This window comes from Solanum dulcamara, chromosome 8 (assembly GCF_947179165.1).
Source record: "Solanum dulcamara chromosome 8, daSolDulc1.2, whole genome shotgun sequence".
Lineage (NCBI taxonomy): Eukaryota > Viridiplantae > Streptophyta > Magnoliopsida > Solanales > Solanaceae > Solanum > Solanum dulcamara.
This window is the reverse complement of record NC_077244.1, coordinates 56,014,986-56,035,852: the sequence shown is the minus strand read 5'-3', so window position 1 is coordinate 56,035,852 and position 20,867 is coordinate 56,014,986. Positions and strand designations below refer to the sequence as shown.

The window sequence follows — 20,867 nt, the reverse complement described above, 5'->3', positions numbered from 1 at the left end:
TTCGTTGTATTCGGCCATTTTACATACTCGTACATTCCATGTACTGACGCCATTTGGCCTGCATCATTTCATGATGCAGAGACAGGTACTAGAGATCATCAACCAGCGCTCCGTTGAAGATCCACATACACTCCCAGCTAGTTGGTGAGTCCTCCTAGTTTCCGGAGGATGTTGAACTTTCTTGTATAGTGTGTTGTCGTTTCCGTTATTTTGATTATTGGTAGCCATGGACTTGTCATTGGCACCTCTTAGACTTTGATAGAGGCTTCATAGACTTGAGTGTGGGGAGGTTGAACTGTTATTTTGAGGATGTCTTATTATATTGTTTTGTTGGGCTGAAAATGCTTGGCCTTCGGCCCCCATATAGGAACAGTATTTTATTAATTAAATTTTCCGCTAAGAGAATGTGTTTGAATGAATGTGTGACTGGACCAGGCGGTTCGCTCGGAGGTCAGATATGGCCTTTGAGTGCCGGCCACGCCTAGGGTACCCTCCCAGGGCGTGACACTTTAATATCTCTTCTCATGAATTAATTAGGTGTTACTAGTGGCTAAAAGTAATCTTCTTTCAGTAGATAAAACTCCACCACTACACTACTGCAGAACAATTTACACATAATGCATTGAGCACATTCTAATAACTCAAATAAATAGATCACTTAAGTGAATCATATTTATTAATCATAATTCTTAATTCATGCATTGTAGTCTCACATATATAAAATATTAAGAATTTCTAATAATTTCAAATAAACAAGCTACTTTAATGGTAACTATTTATTAATTATAAAATTCTTAATATATACAAGTTTATATATTCATGTGAGAAAGAGTATTACAATTAAATCCTTTTCTATTCGAAATCAATCCAACCACACTTTAACTTTTTCTAGTAAGTCACTGCCCTTTCGTGACAATGAAAAACATAGAAATCAAGTTATTTCCTGTAGTCATGATTCAGAATAAGAAAACAAATTAATTGAGGAAGCTAAGCCACCAAGGGAAACACATTGAATGACCACAACATTTATCATGTGAATACCATCTAATTAATTTTTTTAAAAAAGAAAAATTAAAAGAAAGGGGTTTAAATTGTGATGTAAGTCATCAAGGTGCAAAGCAACCCTAATAAGCAGTACTTAGCTTCCTTTTTGTTTTTTTCTGATAAAAAATTGAGTTTAATCATTAAAACTCAATACTGTGTTGCTGCCGCCATCAACATGTACAACATTTAATTTCTTTTGTTTTACTAATCACCAAAACAAAGGCTTTTTAACAAAGATTTCTTTAACCAAACAAACGAGGAATCTCAAGTCCGGTGTCATAGACAACTTTACTGTCAGACGCAATATGAACGTTGAATGAATTTACTACGGCACTCACTTTGATCAAAAACTTAAATTCCGAAACATGTAGTGCAATCACATGTACGTATATCCTTTTTAAGTTATCTATTTAGATGCAAGCTAGATTCTTGATGCCAATTATTGAAAAATTATATGCACAGCGGAATATATCAGAATCATTCTGCTTACATGAATAATATATAACACATATATTTATGCTAGAACATATATGTTAATGCTAGAACACATAAACTTTTTGAAATTTAATTCGATAAATACCTCTTGAAGAGTGAGCAAATACCTTCAAGTAAATCTCCAAGTCAGACTGCAGTTCTACGGTATTCTATAGTGATTCCAAGTTCACAGCCGAATTCTCTCAATACTTTGGTGGTGGGCAAATATAGCATAGAAAACCTTACCGCTATCCTTTTCTTTTTTTTAAGGTTAGGAGAACCCCTATTTATAGGGACATTTTCTTGGTCCAAAAGGGAGAAGAAAATGGGATTCTGAGTTCTAGTTAAATATGGGCATTATACGGACCACAGAATTAATTATTGAGGCTCCTTATTATGAAAATAATTCAAAATAATTAATTTGAATTATTCTTACCATAATAAATTACAAATCATTCCACTAAAAATTCATAATTGCACTCCTCCATATATTTTGAAATTTCTCATTAAACACTTATGTAATTCCCCATGTTAAGATTACAGATACTAATCACTAAGTTAAATTACTGACGAATTTAACTGAAAGATTAATTTTTTTTAGAGCACTGCTTAACTTATTTCATGTGTCGGATTCATAAAATCACTTGTAAGGTTTGACAACATGAAAACTTATAAGCTTCTCAAAAAGGCATATCATCAATCTCTATATCGAGCCATGGATTTCATTAATAACTTATTATTTCACCAATATATATTATTATCATCCAATCTATCAGGCATATTGACCCTTCTCATAATCTCACCTTTTAATAAATTAATAACATAATTAATATATACAGATCATAATAGTTATATCAAGATTAAGAATATAAGTACATTTAACAGTTTAGAGAATATGTTTTTGTTAGTCAGTCTAAAACAACTATCTCTACTCGATCCCGTTCAATACATACAAAATGCACTAGTACAAGAAGTTGGAACTACACCGCTACCATAATCAAGATAAATTATATATATATAATCTTGTGCTACGATCATACCGATGACTTGTCCAATTTCCATCTTAGATTGTGAACAAAAATATTTTATACTTATAAAAACCGATAATTTAATCCTCTATGTATAAGCTAAAACTCTATACACTAAATCATCACCTATATAAGTAAATGGACACATAAACAAATATATGATCTATTAAAGCTTTTATTAAAATTGAATAAACAATTGTTCTATGATAAATACTATATCCAAACTCATGATTAATAGTATATATTCCATGGTTAATATTATATATCCCAACATAATCAAGGAATGATAATAAGAAAAAAATAATAATTAAACTAGTTAGATTAATTTGTGCTATGAAGGATTATCAAATAATACAATAATTAAGATCAATTTTCCGATTAATGAAGGGAAATAAAGGGTAAAAAATGTACTGCTTGCAGAATCTTTTGGGATGAATCACCCTTTAACAACCTCAGCCCTGCAGTTGCCTATATCAATTAAGATTAACCCAAGAATAATGTTAACTAATAATAGTATTAATTTCATTAAAGATATTTTGATCAGAATTCAGAGTGAAATAATACTCTTTTTGTCTTAATTTATTTGGCATGGAAATTAGTACTATAAATTATAATAATTAACAATTTAAAATATTAAAAGTCATAGAAAGAAATTTCGATTTCAATTGTGCCATATAAATTGAGACTCAGGAGTAGTAATTAACTGACCCCAATTTTAAGAGGGGTTTGAGACTGTCAATTCTTAGAAACAACAGCTTCAGCTTTCTCAAGAAGGGGCTTTAGAGAATTTGCAGCAGCCTTTGGATCATCTGCATATTGAAAAGCGCATATATCCTTATCATATATCAATTCATGTTAAATTATCATGTGTATTCATGTACCATATTTAACATAAATAAAATGATATAAAGGATTGTTTTCATACTAACTCACATTTTAATCCAAAAGAACAACTTAAAATTTATCTTAACGACCTCAAGAACCATAACCGCATAGCAGTGAGTATTTCTTACTAGGTTGTTTCCAATGAACTTACCAAATTTTAGGTCAATTGGAATCTAAAAAAAACTTTATTTCCAAAGCTATGACCAAATTCAAATTCAAGTGATTTAAGCATTTTTAGGAATTAAAATAACATAATCTGCATTGTTATCACATATCAATTCATGTTAAATCACCATATGTAATCATGTTTCAAATTTAACATAAACATAACTGATATAAAGAATGATTTTATCAAATTCCAATCAAATTTTAATTTGACAAACTACCTAAAATCATCTAAATGATTTTCGATGGAACCATCAAATTTCAAGTCAATAAGAGATCATAAAATTTATGACCACCTAAACTATGACCAAATTTAAAACTAATCATTTTAGGCATAGTTAAAGATTAAAATAACTTGATTTAGATTTTTTTTTCTTTTAATAATTATCTCATGAGCATAAAATATACCGTGTGTCTTTTCTTTAGCTAAGACACACAACACTTTTTTTAAAAAAACTAATTATTCTCTCAATTAATACACTTGAGAATTCAAGATATTATGTTTCACCCTTTCAGACCTATAAAAACCTTTATGTAACGCCCCTCAAAATTCTTCCCTAGGATTCGGACCCTTCTTGTATTCGTGCATGGTCGAACCCAATTATTTAGAAGTGTGTTCTTGAGTTAAGATGAGTCCCCGAGTAATTGAGGAGTGTTGGAGGTGATGTGGGGTCACGAAGGACCCCTAGGACCGAGCTAAGAGCAAAAAGATTCGTCGTGGCTAAGTTTGAGGAGGAGTTCGCATGAGAGGTTGACTTCTAACGACCCTATCTTTTGATATATGACGATTTGGGTGGCCCACGACCTATTAAATTAATGGTCGTCGAGTCTTCTTTCCAACGCCACCAAGAATGTAAATTTTGGAGTTCGGAGTCGAAAGATATGACGATCCTAAGATGAACTAGCACAGCAGGAATTTCAGGCCTGGGGTTCAACTACTGGAAATCTGGGCTTGGCGCCGCAGTGGCGCGACACTCCACTATCGCGCCAGGAACATGCCTCAGTAGTTTGGTCCCTGGCGCGGCGCGCCATTGCGAGGTGTGTAGGGTTTTTCAAGCCAAAATTCCAGAACCCAGAACCTTTGGCCTTGGCACTATAAGGGCGCAACGCGCCACTATCGCGCCAGGAACATGCCTCAGTAGTTTGGTCCTTGGCGCAGCGCGCCACTAAAAGTTGTGCAGGTTTTTAGGCGTAATTGGCCTTGGCGCTGTAAGGGCGCGATGCGCCACTATCGCGCCAAAGACGTTTTTGGCCTAATTTTCAAAATTTTGGAGGAAGGGTAATTTGGAAATTGTCCCAAATTATATATTCACAAGACTTGAACATTTTTGGACCATTTCTTCAGCCCCACTCTCTCTCTAAAAGCCCTAGAAACCTCTCTCTCTCTCTCTCTCCCTTCTTCTTCCTCTCCAAATCCTTCTCCAACAAGAAGAGTTCTAAGAGCTTCAATGTTTGAGTTCTCCATTGAAGACCCAACCACAAGGTTTTCTTCAAGTCTTCACTAAGGTATGTAAGGCTATCCAAAACATGGGTTGAGTCCACCCATGTGCCCTACTCTTGCTTTGAGGTTAGATGTTCATGAAAAATGGAGTTTTCTTGGTATGGTTATGTTTGTATGAGCTTTGTCCCCTATTTATTTGACTCTATATGTGTTGATGTTGTTGAGCTAAAAAGTTCTTAAAATGGGCCTTTATGTGAGTATGAGTTGATGAAGATGAGTTGTTAAATATATTTTATTGATCTTCTTAATTATGTAGATTATGATAAAAGATGCTATCTTCTTAAGAATGTTGCCTATTATAAAGTGTCGATTTAAAGTCTTGAAGTTGTGATGAGTCTCAAAGATGTCTCAATAGATGGAGGAAATGATTGGTTATGTCTATATGTTGCTATAAACGTGCATTTAAATTTCTTTAAACGATATGATTGAGATTGATCGGATAGTATGATTGAGAGAGATTTGATCATGATAGAGTTGATGAGTTTACAAGGTTGAAATGAGACTTGTCGATGTGATTTGATTGAGTTGATTGGATGGAGTTTTATGAGCATTGAGTCTTGGAAGGAGTATCGAGCACCGAATTGGGAAAGAGTATAGTCCATACTAGAACCCAATAACTACGTCGCCAAACATAGGGGGGATTGAACTGTTAAAGTCGGATGTTTCCCCGAGATGTTTGTCCTGACATTATAGGACTTGGTTGGATTGGATCCATGATTGGTTGATTCGTTCATACCCTAGCAAAGTATGAACGGACGCGGCAACAACGTCGGTTTGTTGTACTTTCACTGGCTCATAAGTGATGGTTGTCGGGTAAGAGAAACTCCCAAATATGTCTTGATAGTACTCTAAGTCAGATTGAGATGAATTGTATGTGATTGGTCCCGTCTAAATCATATCCTTGTTTAGACTTAGGACATTTGATTGAGTTGTTGTCCCTTTTGAGTTGAGATTCCGAGTTGATTGATTCTTCCTTGATGTTCGTTGTATTCGGCCATTTTACATACTCGTACATTCCATGTACTGACGCCATTTGGCCTGCATCATTTCATGATGCAGAGACAGGTACTAGAGATCATCAACCAGCGCTCCGTTGAAGATCCACATACACTCCCAGCTAGTTGGTGAGTCCTCCTAGTTTCCGGAGGATGTTGAACTTTCTTGTATAGTGTGTTGTCGTTTCCGTTATTTTGATTATTGGTAGCCATGGACTTGTCATTGGCACCTCTTAGACTTTGATAGAGGCTTCATAGACTGGAGTGTGGGGAGGTTGAACTGTTATTTTGAGGATGTCTTATTATATTGTTTTGTTGGGCTGAAAATGCTTGGCCTTCGGCCCCCATATAGGAACAGTATTTTATTAATTAAATTTTCCGCTAAGAGAATGTGTTTGAATGAATGTGTGACTGGACCAGGCGGTTCGCTCGGAGGTCAGATATGGCCTTCGAGTGCCGGCCACGCCTAGGGTACCCTCCCGGGACGTGACACTTTAATATCTCTTCTCATGAATTAATTAGGTGTTACTAGTGGCTAAAAGTAATCTTCTTTCAGTAGATAAAACTCCACCACTACACTACTGCAGAACAATTTACACATAATGCATTGAGCACATTCTAATAACTCAAATAAATAGATCACTTAAGTGAATCATATTTATTAATCATAATTCTTAATTCATGCATTGTAGTCTCACATATATAAAATATTAAGAATTTCTAATAATTTCAAATAAACAAGCTACTTTAATGGTAACTATTTATTAATTATAAAATTCTTAATATATACAAGTTTATATATTCATGTGAGAAAGAGTATTACAATTAAATCCTTTTCTATTCGAAATCAATCCAACCACACTTTAACTTTTTCTAGTAAGTCACTGCCCTTTCGTGACAATGAAAAACATAGAAATCAAGTTATTTCCTGTAGTCATGATTCAGAATAAGAAAACAAATTAATTGAGGAAGCTAAGCCACCAAGGGAAACACATTGAATGACCACAACATTTATCATGTGAATACCATCTAATTAATTTTTTTAAAAAAGAAAAATTAAAAGAAAGGGGTTTAAATTGTGATGTAAGTCATCAAGGTGCAAAGCAACCCTAATAAGCAGTACTTAGCTTCCTTTTTGTTTTTTTCTGATAAAAAATTGAGTTTAATCATTAAAACTCAATACTGTGTTGCTGCCGCCATCAACATGTACAACATTCAATTTCTTTTGTTTTACTAATCACCAAAACAAAGGCTTTTTAACAAAGATTTCTTTAACCAAACAAACGAGGAATCTCAAGTCCGGTGTCATAGACAACTTTACTGTCAGACGCAATATGAACGTTGAATGAATTTACTACGGCACTCACTTTGATCAAAAACTTAAATTCCGAAACATGTAGTGCAATCACATGTACGTATATCCTTTTTAAGTTATCTATTTAGATGCAAGCTAGATTCTTGATGCCAATTATTGAAAAATTATATGCACAGCGGAATATATCAGAATCATTCTGCTTACATGAATAATATATAACACATATATTTATGCTAGAACATATATGTTAATGCTAGAACACATAAACTTTTTGAAATTTAATTCGATAAATACCTCTTGAAGAGTGAGCAAATACCTTCAAGTAAATCTCCAAGTCAGACTGCAGTTCTACGGTATTCTATAGTGATTCCAAGTTCACAGCCGAATTCTCTCAATACTTTGGTGGTGGGCAAATATAGCATAGAAAACCTTACCGCTATCCTTTTCTTTTTTTTAAGGTTAGGAGAACCCCTATTTATAGGGACATTTTCTTGGTCCAAAAGGGAGAAGAAAATGGGATTCTGAGTTCTAGTTAAATATGGGCATTATACGGACCACAGAATTAATTATTGAGGCTCCTTATTATGAAAATAATTCAAAATAATTAATTTGAATTATTCTTACCATAATAAATTACAAATCATTCCACTAAAAATTCATAATTGCACTCCTCCATATATTTTGAAATTTCTCATTAAACACTTATGTAATTCCCCATGTTAAGATTACAGATACTAATCACTAAGTTAAATTACTGACGAATTTAACTGAAAGATTAATTTTTTTTAGAGCACTGCTTAACTTATTTCATGTGTCGGATTCATAAAATCACTTGTAAGGTTTGACAACATGAAAACTTATAAGCTTCTCAAAAAGGCATATCATCAATCTCTATATCGAGCCATGGATTTCATTAATAACTTATTATTTCACCAATATATATTATTATCATCCAATCTATCAGGCATATTGACCCTTCTCATAATCTCACCTTTTAATAAATTAATAACATAATTAATATATACAGATCATAATAGTTATATCAAGATTAAGAATATAAGTACATTTAACAGTTTAGAGAATATGTTTTTGTTAGTCAGTCTAAAACAACTATCTCTACTCGGTCCCGTTCAATACATACAAAATGCACTAGTACAAGAAGTTGGAACTACACCGCTACCATAATCAAGATAAATTATATATATATAATCTTGTGCTACGATCATACCGATGACTTGTCCAATTTCCATCTTAGATTGTGAACAAAAATATTTTATACTTATAAAAACCGATGATTTAATCCTCTGTGTATAAGCTAAAACTCTATACACTAAATCATCACCTATATAAGTAAATGGACACATAAAAAAATATATGATCTATTAAAGCTTTTATTAAAATTGAATAAACAATTGTTCTATGATAAATACTATATCCAAACTCATGATTAATAGTATATATTCCATGGTTAATATTATATATCCCAACATAATCAAGGAATGATAATAAGAAAAAAATAATAATTAAACTAGTTAGATTAATTTGTGCTATGAAGGATTAACAAATAATACAATAATTAAGATCAATTTTCCGATTAATGAAGGGAAATAAAGGGTAAAAAATGTACTGCTTGCAGAATCTTTTGGGATGAATCACCCTTTAACAACCTCAGCCCTGCAGTTGCCTATATCAATTAAGATTAACCCAAGAATAATGTTAACTAATAATAGTATTAATTTCATTAAAGATATTTTGATCAGAATTCAGAGTGAAATAATACTCTTTTTGTCTTAATTTATTTGGCATGGAAATTAGTACTATAAATTATAATAATTAACAATTTAAAATATTAAAAGTCATAGAAAGAAATTTCGATTTCAATTGTGCCATATAAATTGAGACTCAGGAGTAGTAATTAACTGACCCCAATTTTAAGAGGGGTTTGAGACTGTCAATTCTTAGAAACAACAGCTTCAGCTTTCTCAAGAAGGGGCTTTAGAGAATTTGCAGCAGCCTTTGGATCATCTGCATATGAACTCAGACCTAGTTTTATCTGCAAAGGTGTTAAAAAAAATGCTACAGTTTAGATATTGATGAAATGTCTTTTTAAAATACATTTTAATTTGATACATTCAGCATATTTTTTATTTAAAACTACAAGATTCAAAAGTAACTTTAGTTTCTTAAACTTTGTGTTAAGTAAACAAATTGAAATGTACCGGCAAGAAGAGCTCAAGATCATTGGCAATATTGAGGAGGCCCATATTTGAGTTAAAACGGAAGACTTGAACTCTGCTACCAGTGCTTCCAGCGTCAAATATCACTGCATATTTCTCCGAATAATTATCTTCATGCCTTGAAAATGAGCTCAAAGTTAACCCAACAATTATCAACAAGATGATGAACAAGTGAATATTAGTATTGTGCTTCTGTATTTTCGATCTCTGCAGAAAAGCTCAATTATTAATGTTGATTTAACAAATACAAGAAAACAAGCAATGCATGAGGCTGGGACACCAACTAGTAAACACGAGATAAGGAAGGGAGAGAGATATGGTACCTGCTTAAGTTATCAACAACTTACACCAATACTAACGCAGCTTATCATCAAATCAGAGGTTTCGGGTTCGAGCCTGAATATGGAGAAAATTCTATTGAAAGCGTCAACCTAAATGAGCATTACAGTACAAGATCCAATCAAGTTTTAAACACCGGATGGAAAAAAAATAGGTACCGCAGCTTTATCTTTTATTCACACATTTTTTTCTTCCTTTTTCCTGGGGTAGGGTACCTAGCATTATTGAAGAATATGACAAATAGTCACATTATTCACCTGCGCTTTATTTGAAAATTTAAACGGGAGGCTACAAACGTACCCATTAAACATTATTGGTCCATGCTGAGTTCTCTTATCTAAACTGCCCCCCCAAAAGAAGGCACTGCTTTGAGAAATGTTATTTTCAGCACATGAATGAAGCCAAAATTCTTTTCTTGATTGGGCCCTTCCCCTCCCTTCGCCACCTACCCATCTCATATTAATGTTCCGAGTATTTGGTAGTGTAAAACATATTTCGCACGAGACTTATCTTATTAGACATACACACATATCATTTATATTAATTTTATCTATATTTTTAAATAATTATGTATATTACCACTGATTAAGAGTTTTCTACTACATATTCAGAAAGATACACATAAATACATGTATTTTTGCTATCAGATACATTAAAAATAAGGAAGGAGGCGAGCAAGATGGGGAGAGAGGCGAACGAGATAGTCATGTATACCAGATACATGTGAATCACACTAGATACACACTAAATACATTTATCTGTATATAACTGGTGTGATTCGCATGTATCTGGGATATCAAATACATAGGAGAGTGGTTAGCGAGATAGAGGGAGGCGAGCCACATTTGTGTATGTATTCCAGATACATGTGAATCCACTTGGATACAGTATATTTAGAATAAATTACACCTAATTTTGACCCCATGTATCTCGAGATACACGTACCTGAACGCATAAAAAATCAGGTAAGATTCGTAATATTACAAACTAGAGTATATCTAAGTAATTAGCTCCTAAATTAGGGAGATTTGTGTAAGTTTTCCTTTTACTCTAACATGGGCGGACTAAAAGAGTTAAAATGAGCAATAAAGTCAGTTTTGAAAAAAAAAAATGTCACATAGGAACTACATATGAAAATTAAAGTGTGGCGTGAAAGATTTAACACAATAATAATAAATATGACACTAAAATTGTATAAAAAGAACATATTTATTGAAATAAAATATAACAAAGAACAAATATGACCCTTTTCTGTTTCATAAATTATGGTGGATTTTATATTGAGATTTTGGGATTGAGACTCCAATTGATGTTTGGTTTAGGCAGTCCATAAAACGATTTCAAGATTCTCTGAATCCCGTGCCATCTGTAGACGAATCATCTCTTCCATTTTGAATCATCGACCAGCAACCGGATTGCCTGAGTTCGTAATAGATTTATTCTATTCTTATATATATATATATACACACTAGATTCACCGTACGTGCGTTGCAATGGTAACTTGTATTGAGATGCCTACAACTGTAAAACAGTATCTATACTATATTTGTCATAATATATTGCTGAAATCGTCCACATACTTCATGTTATCTAATTTAATCGCGCAAATATGTCCACAATATTTGTTCACTATTTTGGATATGCATTAAACGAGTAATATGTATAAACGTTTTCGAGTCACCAAATATAAGTTTGTAAGTAATACTCTATTACTCCTGACTAATTGATCGTAATAAGGTTCATAAAATTTGGGGTCGTAGCTTTAGATAATATGTAAGTAGTTGTAATTATTTTCCTTAACAAGTCGTTATTTATTAAAAACTTATACTCAAAAGGACTAGTTTATGTTGTCAATAGAGTATATTATCTACTAGTACTAACTTGACATTTTCTCATACTCCAAAAAAGTCGTTATTGTTAGTTTTGTAAACACCAACTATACAGCAACTAGTTATTGTTTTAGCTAAAACTGCTAATTAAACTAGAATAATTGTCAAACTCAAACATTCTAAAATCTTTGTTAACATGCAAGCCACTTTCGACTATATACTAATTATGTTTTTTACTTATTTCCATGTTATATATGAGTTTCTCTGATAAACTAATTTTGATTTGTAAATAAATAATGTTTGAAATCATCTAATATTATCAAACTTAAATAATTTTTAAAAGGCATAAAATATGACCATTAACTTGACTTTTAACTTTACTAATGCACAAGTAGGCACTTTAACTATCCAAAACTTGAACAAATAGACACATTCGTCCTACATGGCATTCTACAAGGCAATTTTGTGTCCTATGTGGCGTCCTACGTGTATTATGTCACGTAGGACATGTGTGTTTACTTGTTCAATTTTTATAAGTTTAAGTGTCTACATGTACATACCCAAAATTGAAGAGCATAAATGTGGAATGAGGTCAAGTTAAAGGACCTATTTCTGTATTATGCCTTTTTAAAATTTTGAATTCATCAAGTTGCAGAAATTATATTATGTGATGTTTATCAAATTAACTTTGCAGACATTTTCTATAAAATGAATTTCATTAACTAATTTGCATCCATATACTATACCATACAGTATAACGAATTGAAGAAGTACTTTTATGAAATATTGAATATCTAAATCTTTAAATTTAACCAAATTAATAAGTCTTTTAATTAAATTTGGTCAAGTACTTTATCCTCATTAAGTGGATAGTCACAAACATGCAAATTGGAATGGGCCAGGAGTAGAAATTTCTTGAAAATTTACTATATATAATTAATTGCAAACACACTGGAAAAATTCAATTGATTAACCCAATAGTTTTTCTTTGTTCTTCCATTAGATTTGGTCACCTTTCTTCTGTTTTTGATTGGGTCCTATTATACTTTAATTAATCTTATTCCGACCTATTTGACTTTCAAAAAATATGGAACTTTTCAAAACGACCTATTTGTACTAGTAATCAACACGTAATAATAATGAATGTATATAATTTTGTATTAAAAGATGTATATTTTAAATATATCATACAATATGTACATTTACTTGCTACAATTTGATGTACGGCTATATAGTGTAATTTTTCCTAAATTAAACTAACTGAAAGTCTGTTAATTTCAAGATGCAACTAGATTGTGGGGTCAACTTAATATTTTAGTAACATCCTTTGTACTTATTTGTGTTGTTTCATTTGTTTAGACATATTAATCTTTGGACTTATTAAAACCAATTTTGTCGAGAATTATTCCTCAACGAAGATTCTCCATAGTTAGATGCAGCAGATAAATAGTGTAAGTGCGTTCGCACTATCTTTGGCTGCAGCTACTTCCATTCATAAGATAATTTTTATCCTAATTGAAAAAAATATTTAGGTTTGAAATAACAAATCAGACAACAAAATATAATATAAGAAATACTAAAAGAATAATAACGATTACAAAATATCGAGTAACCTCCCAAAAGATTCACAAAAAGTGGTTTGTCATATACTATTTCAACAAAATCTCAAAATATGACCCATGCAATCCAACAGAATTCTTTTGAATAGAAATGGTGAAATTGATAATATGCAGTTAAGGTGTTTGAAAAAAATGCATTGACAATCACTTTTTTCTATTAAAATGATTGATATATCCCTAAAGTTATTTACAGAAAATATTTTAGGAAATTTTTAAGATATTATTAGTGATAAAATCGTAAAAGTTAAACCAAGAGTGCGCTCATAAATACTTGTCCTACAGGCACTTTTGATGTTACCAAACGCTTTATAATAAGCCAAAAAATACTTATAAACTAATTTAATCAATTTATAAGCCTGCTTAGTCTTACCCTTACATTTTCTTAAGCCATTTTCAGTTAATTAAATACCCCCTCCCTCCCACCCTCCCTCCCTCCCTTAGAAATCCCCCAGCTTTCTTTATAGTCATATTATTACAACCCCCCCCCCCCCCTCTAAACATTCATAGAACTGAACTGGTCCATAATAAAAATAAAAAATAAAAAAAAATGACTAACACATAAGTTTTGATAGCCTCTTCTCCATATATAACCTTAATTCCTTAAATGTTATGCCTTGCACGTAAATCACAACAACTAATCCTATATAAACACCTTCCTTTCCAATTCCCAACATAAAATAAAAAAAAAAGTAGTTAAAAAAAATGGACTATCTGAATGTAAATAATAATCAAGAAAGTGTAGGTGCTCGAAAAAAATCAATCAAGAGGATCAGTATTATTGCAATTTCCTCTATAGTATTTGTTGGTTGTGTTGTGGCTGCTGTAGTTGGAATAACAACTAGCAAAAACAATGACAATTCAAACACCCAAACCAATTCTTTTTCCACAGCTATTAAGGCTGTTTGTGACATAACATTGTACCCTCAATCATGTTACAACAGCCTTGGCCATCTAGCCACATCAAACAACCTTAAAGTTCAAGACATATACAAATTATCCGTAAAAGTTGCTGTCGACGAGTTGTCAAGAGCATCGGATGAGTTTTTCAATTCGCCAGAATTGAAGAACATTTCCGATCCCATGGCTATTAAGGCCATAGAAAGTTGTCATGATCTTCTCTCACTTGCGTTGGATAGTCTGAATGACTCACTTTCTATACCAAACAAGTCGTTGCTCGAGGCTTTTTCTGACCTCAAGACGACGTTGAGTGCAGCTGGAACTTACCAGCAAACGTGTATCGATGGTTTTGGAAATATAACTGCTAAACATAACCTTAAGAATTCAGGGGAATATATTAGTAACAGCTTGGCTATTATTGATAACATTGATGAATCAGTTCAGAATTCAATGGACTCAATCAATTCCTTAGGTGGAATTGGAAGAAGACGTCGTCTTTTGATGGATTTTGATGGAGATTTTCCGAGGTGGATGAGTTCAAAAGATAGGAAATTGCTTCAATCTACAAAGGTGGATGTTGTGGTAGCTCAAGATGGGACTGGGCATTTTACCAATATTTTTGAGGCTCTTGAGGTTGTGCCTGAGAAGAGTAAAAAGAGGTTTGTGATATATGTGAAAAAGGGTGTTTATGTTGAAAATGTTAGGGTTGAGAAGAATAAATGGAATGTTATGATGATTGGTGATGGCATGGATGCAACTATTGTTTCTGGTTCTCTTAACTTTGTAGATGGCACTCCCACTTTCCAAACTGCAACTTTTGGTAAGACTTAATTGGTTACAAATTTTGAATTTGTGGTCATCTTAAACACGTTATAAGTAATAGTTATGTGGCTTTACGAGCTTCTCATTTTAAAGGTAAAAAGAAAATTTTATAATTAAAGAGTTTCAAATATAGAAGCGTATCATTCTTTTCACAACAGACTATAAAGAAATAACATAATAGAAACGGAAACGAAGGGAGTACACATATATGGTTCCTACAACTTTAAAATCTAAGCAATATGCATGCATTTTATTTTAATAGGGTACACGAAGGTTTCATATCGTAATTGAGAACTGTTTTCTTATATACTTCATGTTATAAGATGGCGGGAGATAGGGGTGCTCACACTACAATTACCTTAATTTTTTGAGCTCACACCTTTTTTGCTTTCCTGGTGACTCAAATCCATGAACTTAGGATTGAAGGTGGAGTGCACTTATCAATTATCACCCAAGCAACCCCTCTTGTTTCTGAGTTATTATTCATGGTTTTGTTTCTTCTTTTTTATCACAAAAATATCCCCCTTTTTTTACCAATAAAAAGAGTCGTTACAACTGTGGTTTTTCTATCCACCGACCACCATGATATGACTGAGGTAGAATTTTCATTAAAAGTAACCAAATTATAAAGAAGCAAACACATAAAGAAATGAAGGGGATTCAGTATATAATCATCAAATTGGTGAAGCAAGTACTCATTTGTTTTTCCATTTTTCTTCCCACGCAGCTGTGTTTGGCAAGGGATTTATGGCTCGTGACATGGGGTTCCGCAACACAGCAGGTGCAGCAAAGCATCAAGCAGTAGCCCTAATGTCAACTGCTGATCTCTCTGTCTTTTACCGCTGCAAAATCGATGCGTACCAAGACACACTCTACGCACACTCCAATCGCCAATTCTACAGAGAATGCAGTATCTATGGCACAGTAGACTTCATATTTGGTAACTCAGCAGTTGTTTTCCAGAACTGCAACATACTGCCCAAGAAACCAATGCCTGGCCAACAAAACACCATTACAGCTCAAGGCAAAATCGACCCTAATCAGAACACAGGCATTTCTATTCAGAATTGCACTATTTGGCCCTCAGCTAACCTTACTGGAGTCAGTACCTTCTTGGGTAGGCCGTGGAAGGACTATTCCACGACTGTTTTTATATATACGACAATGGCTAGCTTTATTGATCCTAAAGGGTGGTTACCTTGGGTCGGTACTACAGCACCGGATACTATTTACTATGCTGAATATAGAAACTTTGGCCCTGGAGCTGTGACTAAAAATAGAGTCAACTGGAAGGGATTGAAACTGAATATTACTAGTAAAGAAGCTAACAAGTTTTCCGTTAAGCAGTTCATTCAGGGGGACAAATGGCTCCCATCAACTGGAGTCACCTTCAAGAAGGATATTTGAGTGAGATGATTCTATGATGGAGTTCACATTTTTACTTTTAACAAAGGTTGAGTTTTGTTTTCTGTTTTTGCACTTTCTTTGTATTGAGGGGAGTTTTTGGGGAGGCAGAATTGGTTTTACTTTTGAAGCTCAAAGAGCCAAAGGACATGTTATACACACAGCAGCACACCCTAAATGCTTTGTCTAAACATTGGCTGATTTGTACCCAAAATTTCAGGGGGGAAAACAAGGGAAATTTCTATGTACCCAATGTTCCTTTGTGACAATAAGTACTCATAATTAGTTGTTCTGATTCCAAGTAGCAGTAGCAGAGAGTATGCAAGGAGGGGAAAGTGGTTTAGAATCATTACCAGCCAATTGCAACACTCTATTCAACCAGAAATATATTAGAATTTCACAAGCAAAAAAGCCAAGAAATAATCTGACTTCACCAACAAAAAGGCTCAAATATATACTAGAATGATATCATACTATCATAGTTGAAAATTCAAGTGTCGACATTTTAGTTTACAGGGACTGTATACTATTTTTACTCTTAATCTAATGGTATTGATCTACTGCAAGTAGATATCAAAAATACTCTTTTCAACATATTTAGCTGTAACAAGGGCAAAGTCGCACTAATTTTCCTTTGAAAACTGGTTTTCAATAACTGAGTAAAAAACACAAAGGACGCACAAAATGAGAGTACGACTTTAAACCAAGTTCAAAATTCAGGCACAAAGTAACACTCCTAAAAAGGCAAAATGGAACAAGGATCTAGATAAGCACAATAACAGAAATATAGCAATGTATCAGTACCAACAGAAATTACCAGTCTCAAACCGATCACCATTCAGTACCAACTGTTCTCATCAAAATTGCAGTAAAACGAAGTACTAGTATTACTAGAAAACATGAAGACAAGCTCTGCCCCAATCACTTCAATGGAATGAACCTTGAAGAGTGAGTAGCACCAATACCAGGCCTACCGTGCTTGACAGGCTTGTACGAGATGGAGAACTCAGCTAAGTAGTGACTAATCATTTCAGGCTTGACCTCAATTTGATTGAATGTTTTCCCATTGTAGATTCCAATAACGCTTCCAATCATCTCAGGTACAATGATCATGTTCCTCAAATGTGTTCTCACAACCTCTGGCTTCTCACCTGGTGGGGCCTCACGTTTCTGCATGAATATGAAATAAATGCATCAATGGCAAGACAGGGACATATTTAACAATTAGTAGTGTAAAGCTTATAGGAAATATTCCAATGTTACAGCGAAGCCAAACTTGCAAACCATGAAACACTGGGTGCAAGCATTAAATCCTGTTTATATCTGTAGGGAGAGGCGGTTGCATGAGGAAAGTGACATTCTGATGAATAGAACTTGAACATCAGAAGCCCTTTCCTGCTTCCCCAAACAACTATTGACAAGTAAAATTTCCCAGTCACAATACCTAGTACACGTTGATTAATATGTACAAGAAAATACACAGTACCACCTCATTTGAAATTCAGCAAAAGAATGGGACAAAATAAGTTGCAACTCTAGTGGCAGATGAAAGACAAAGCAACTGTGGAAGAATGAAAATATAGGGCAATCCCGCCACTTTGGAAGCAAGTTGAGGCACCAAAGTGGCCATGGAGACCCCAAAACATTATTGTGCGCCTACGCACATAGTGCACCACAAAAAAACCACTGTGTGGAATAACACGCCACCTCTTAGTTACGAGGGAAGATCTCAGCCTTAGGCACCCAATTTTCAACATCTCTTTGTTACTATCAATATGTTAAGATTAAAAACTCACAAACACATTTAAAAGATTCATTGCTAATACTGCTCCATCTTGTTATATCAAACAAAAAATTCATGTTTTGCCTAAGATACAGCTAGCTAACCTAGATTCTCCTTGTTAAAAAAAAAGGGGTTACAACAATCAACTTTGAGAAAAGCATTAACAGGTACTCAGTACAGCTTCACATCTCAGCTGTCTTTCAACTCGTGAGCTAAATTCACTATGGCATTAAGAATTCTGCTGCTACACTAATACAGTTTTCTCCAAATTAATACACAAAATACAGGGTGGACCTGGATGTTACTAAGGTCATGAAAAACAAAGTCGTACTTATCAATCAAAATAAATTTTCATTCTTGAATTAAGAGGGCAGCATCGAGGTCCACACATCCCTAATATAACTATTTCAAGTAATTCGTTACCATATAAAGAGTTGATATTTAGCACCAAATTCAGATCAGTGAATAAACAGAAAGGAAAGAAGAATAAATAATTCATTTGTTCAAGGAGAAGCTAAATGGTAAAATTGTTTTTCTTACCGCCTTGCGGAGCTTCTTGATCAAAGCCATAGGCTTCCTCTTCAAACCCCTCTGGAACCTAACACAATTAAAATTCAAGATGAGTCCTCGTGACAGACAAGAAAACTAACTACATATTAAAATATGAGCCTATAAATAGGAAAAATTAAGTCCAAACACTACATCCACAAGTGCCGTCTAGTTCAGTTATTTTTGGTATAATATCACTTTTTTCACTTTAAAACTATTGTGAGGTAAAAATGTTCGTCCTAAGACAACACTTTGCAGGTGGATTTAAATATATATTTTTAATCTAGAAATAATGATTGTACTTCTTAAGAAAAAAGTAGAAATAATCTTGCTTCGAAAATTAACAAAATCAGTGATCACATTCACATCAAATTTATTGAAACGGCTGACCCACCATTCACTTTTTGGGGAAGATAAAGAATATTAATTGCAAGATCTGTATTTTTCCCTAATTATCACACTCCCTAGTTACAATTCTTCCACTAAACAGCATCTATGAGACTGTTTGCTTAGGCTCATGCACAGATTTATGTTCAATAAGCTCGGGATCTTACACTTCCACATTAATACAAGTTCATGCAAAGCAAATCAATAACAATTTAACAACATACATTTGCAAAAAATAGTCATATACCTTCTGCGAGGACGAGCAGGGAAAAGCTTGACGAGCTCATCAGTAGACATGTCAAGAAGAGAATCCAGATCAACTCCTCTGTAACTGAACTTCTTAAACGTTCTCTTCCTTGGCTGGCCGGTCGCAACATCAGCTTCAACTTCCGCCTATCCACAAGAAGAAGAAGAAGAAGAAAAACATCAACGAACTGTTAAATATCAGGAATAGTGAAAGTAGAAGCGTATTGGTTACACGTTACGAGAGAGAAACATTACCATGGCTTGGAAAATGGATTGGCTGCAAAACACCTATGGAAGTGACTGCGGCTAGGGTTTTGGGGAAGACGATGAAAGGTGGGATAATGAGAAGTGAGAAGAATATATAAGGAAGGGTGTAGGGTTCGATTTATTTTTGATGGGCTGGGTTGAGAAAGTGGGCCTGTTGTGTAACCTCTTAATGGGCCAATAGCCATATAAACGGCAGAGATTATTTGGATTTAATTCGAAACTTGTTTCAATTTTTTGGGGTATTTTGGGTAGGTTTCAATTTTGATATTAAAAGTTTTACTTTCTATTTTGCAGGAACTTATATGAGTATTAAACATATTTGAGTTTTGTTTTGTTTAAACAAGTTATCATAAATATTCGGTCGGTATTTTATATGGATACTATTATTTAATCTGTATTGAATTATAATCAAAAAATTACATGCCTGTAAATTATGGAATAATTTAAGATATAAGTTATATATGGCTAGAGGTGAATTCGGAATTTTCAAAATGATGTATGCACTATTACAAAAAAAATGACTATGTGAAAAAGACGCACGAATTCACGTGAATTTGATAACCTTCCTAGTTATGCCTTTGCATATAACTGATGATTAAACATTTTTCTCTAAAATTGCGATAAAATGATTGAACTTCAATCGTATAAAACTTAAGACATAACATGTATGAAGTTATTTCAAAATAAATAAACTTGTAATTATTTAGGTACTACATATAAAACTTAAATGATGACCTAAGTTGGGTATTTGTGCACATTGACCCAAGTTATCTATCAAACGAAGAAATATATTAAAAAATATAAGTAACCATATCATTTTTTAAAAATAATATATCAATTTTTAAAAATTGCAACAGTTTAATCCACCCATCCCAACCAATATGGTGCTCTATTCATTTTAGGACATCTCACAAGTGTATATGATACAATTACTAATAAAGCACTATAATAGAAATTGTACAACAAGAAATTGTACTAATATTATATCGATTATTAGTATGGGTGAGTAAGTGAGACAACACTCAATTATCTATTAGTCATAGCCGCATATCTAAGGTCATGTTTTCGGTAGATTGAATCC

General features: G+C 33.4%; 2 protein-coding genes and 2 long non-coding RNA genes across 4 annotated transcripts; 1 reads left to right on the top strand and 3 right to left on the bottom strand.

Moving 5' to 3' along the window:
- Window positions 1–2,703: 2,703 nt before the first annotated feature.
- On the bottom strand, window positions 2,704–3,673 carry LOC129899623 (uncharacterized). The gene is made up of 2 exons (XR_008769563.1): window positions 3,255–3,673; window positions 2,704–3,014 (listed from the first exon to the last, which is right to left on the bottom strand). It is a non-coding gene; the product is annotated as an uncharacterized LOC129899623 (long non-coding RNA).
- A 5,107-nt stretch (window positions 3,674–8,780) lies between these two features.
- LOC129899622 (uncharacterized) lies at window positions 8,781–10,222 on the bottom strand. The gene is made up of 4 exons (XR_008769562.1): window positions 9,968–10,222; window positions 9,627–9,851; window positions 9,332–9,460; window positions 8,781–9,091 (listed from the first exon to the last, which is right to left on the bottom strand). It is a non-coding gene; the product is annotated as an uncharacterized LOC129899622 (long non-coding RNA).
- Window positions 10,223–13,969: 3,747 nt separating this feature from the next.
- LOC129898728 (probable pectinesterase/pectinesterase inhibitor 46) lies at window positions 13,970–16,964 on the top strand. The gene is made up of 2 exons (XM_055973377.1): window positions 13,970–15,148; window positions 15,878–16,964. Exons 1-2 carry the CDS (start codon window positions 14,134–14,136, stop codon window positions 16,555–16,557), a joined length of 1,695 nt encoding a protein of 564 aa, XP_055829352.1. The 5' UTR covers window positions 13,970–14,133; the 3' UTR covers window positions 16,558–16,964.
- A 331-nt stretch (window positions 16,965–17,295) lies between these two features.
- On the bottom strand, window positions 17,296–19,882 carry LOC129898727 (40S ribosomal protein S15-like). Its single transcript, XM_055973376.1, has 4 exons — window positions 19,775–19,882; window positions 19,521–19,666; window positions 18,878–18,935; window positions 17,296–17,724 (listed from the first exon to the last, which is right to left on the bottom strand). The coding sequence occupies exons 1-4, from the start codon at window positions 19,775–19,777 to the stop codon at window positions 17,476–17,478; spliced, it is 456 nt and encodes a 151-aa protein (XP_055829351.1). The 5' UTR covers window positions 19,778–19,882; the 3' UTR covers window positions 17,296–17,475.
- Window positions 19,883–20,867: the final 985 nt, after the last annotated feature.

Bases quoted from the DNA above. Each gene is read 5' to 3' on its own strand.
- LOC129898728 (XM_055973377.1), top strand. From the start codon at position 14,134: ATGGACTATCTGAATGTAAATAATAATCAAGAAAGTGTAGGTGCTCGA. The intron at 15,149-15,877 runs GTAAGACTTAAT...CTTCCCACGCAG, and splicing joins TTTCCAAACTGCAACTTTTG to CTGTGTTTGGCAAGGGATTT.
- LOC129898727 (XM_055973376.1), bottom strand. The intron at 18,936-19,520 runs GTATATGACTAT...TAATTGTGTTAG, and splicing joins CCTGCTCGTCCTCGCAGAAG to GTTCCAGAGGGGTTTGAAGA. The intron at 17,725-18,877 runs GTAAGAAAAACA...ATATTCATGCAG, and splicing joins TCAAGAAGCTCCGCAAGGCG to AAACGTGAGGCCCCACCAGG.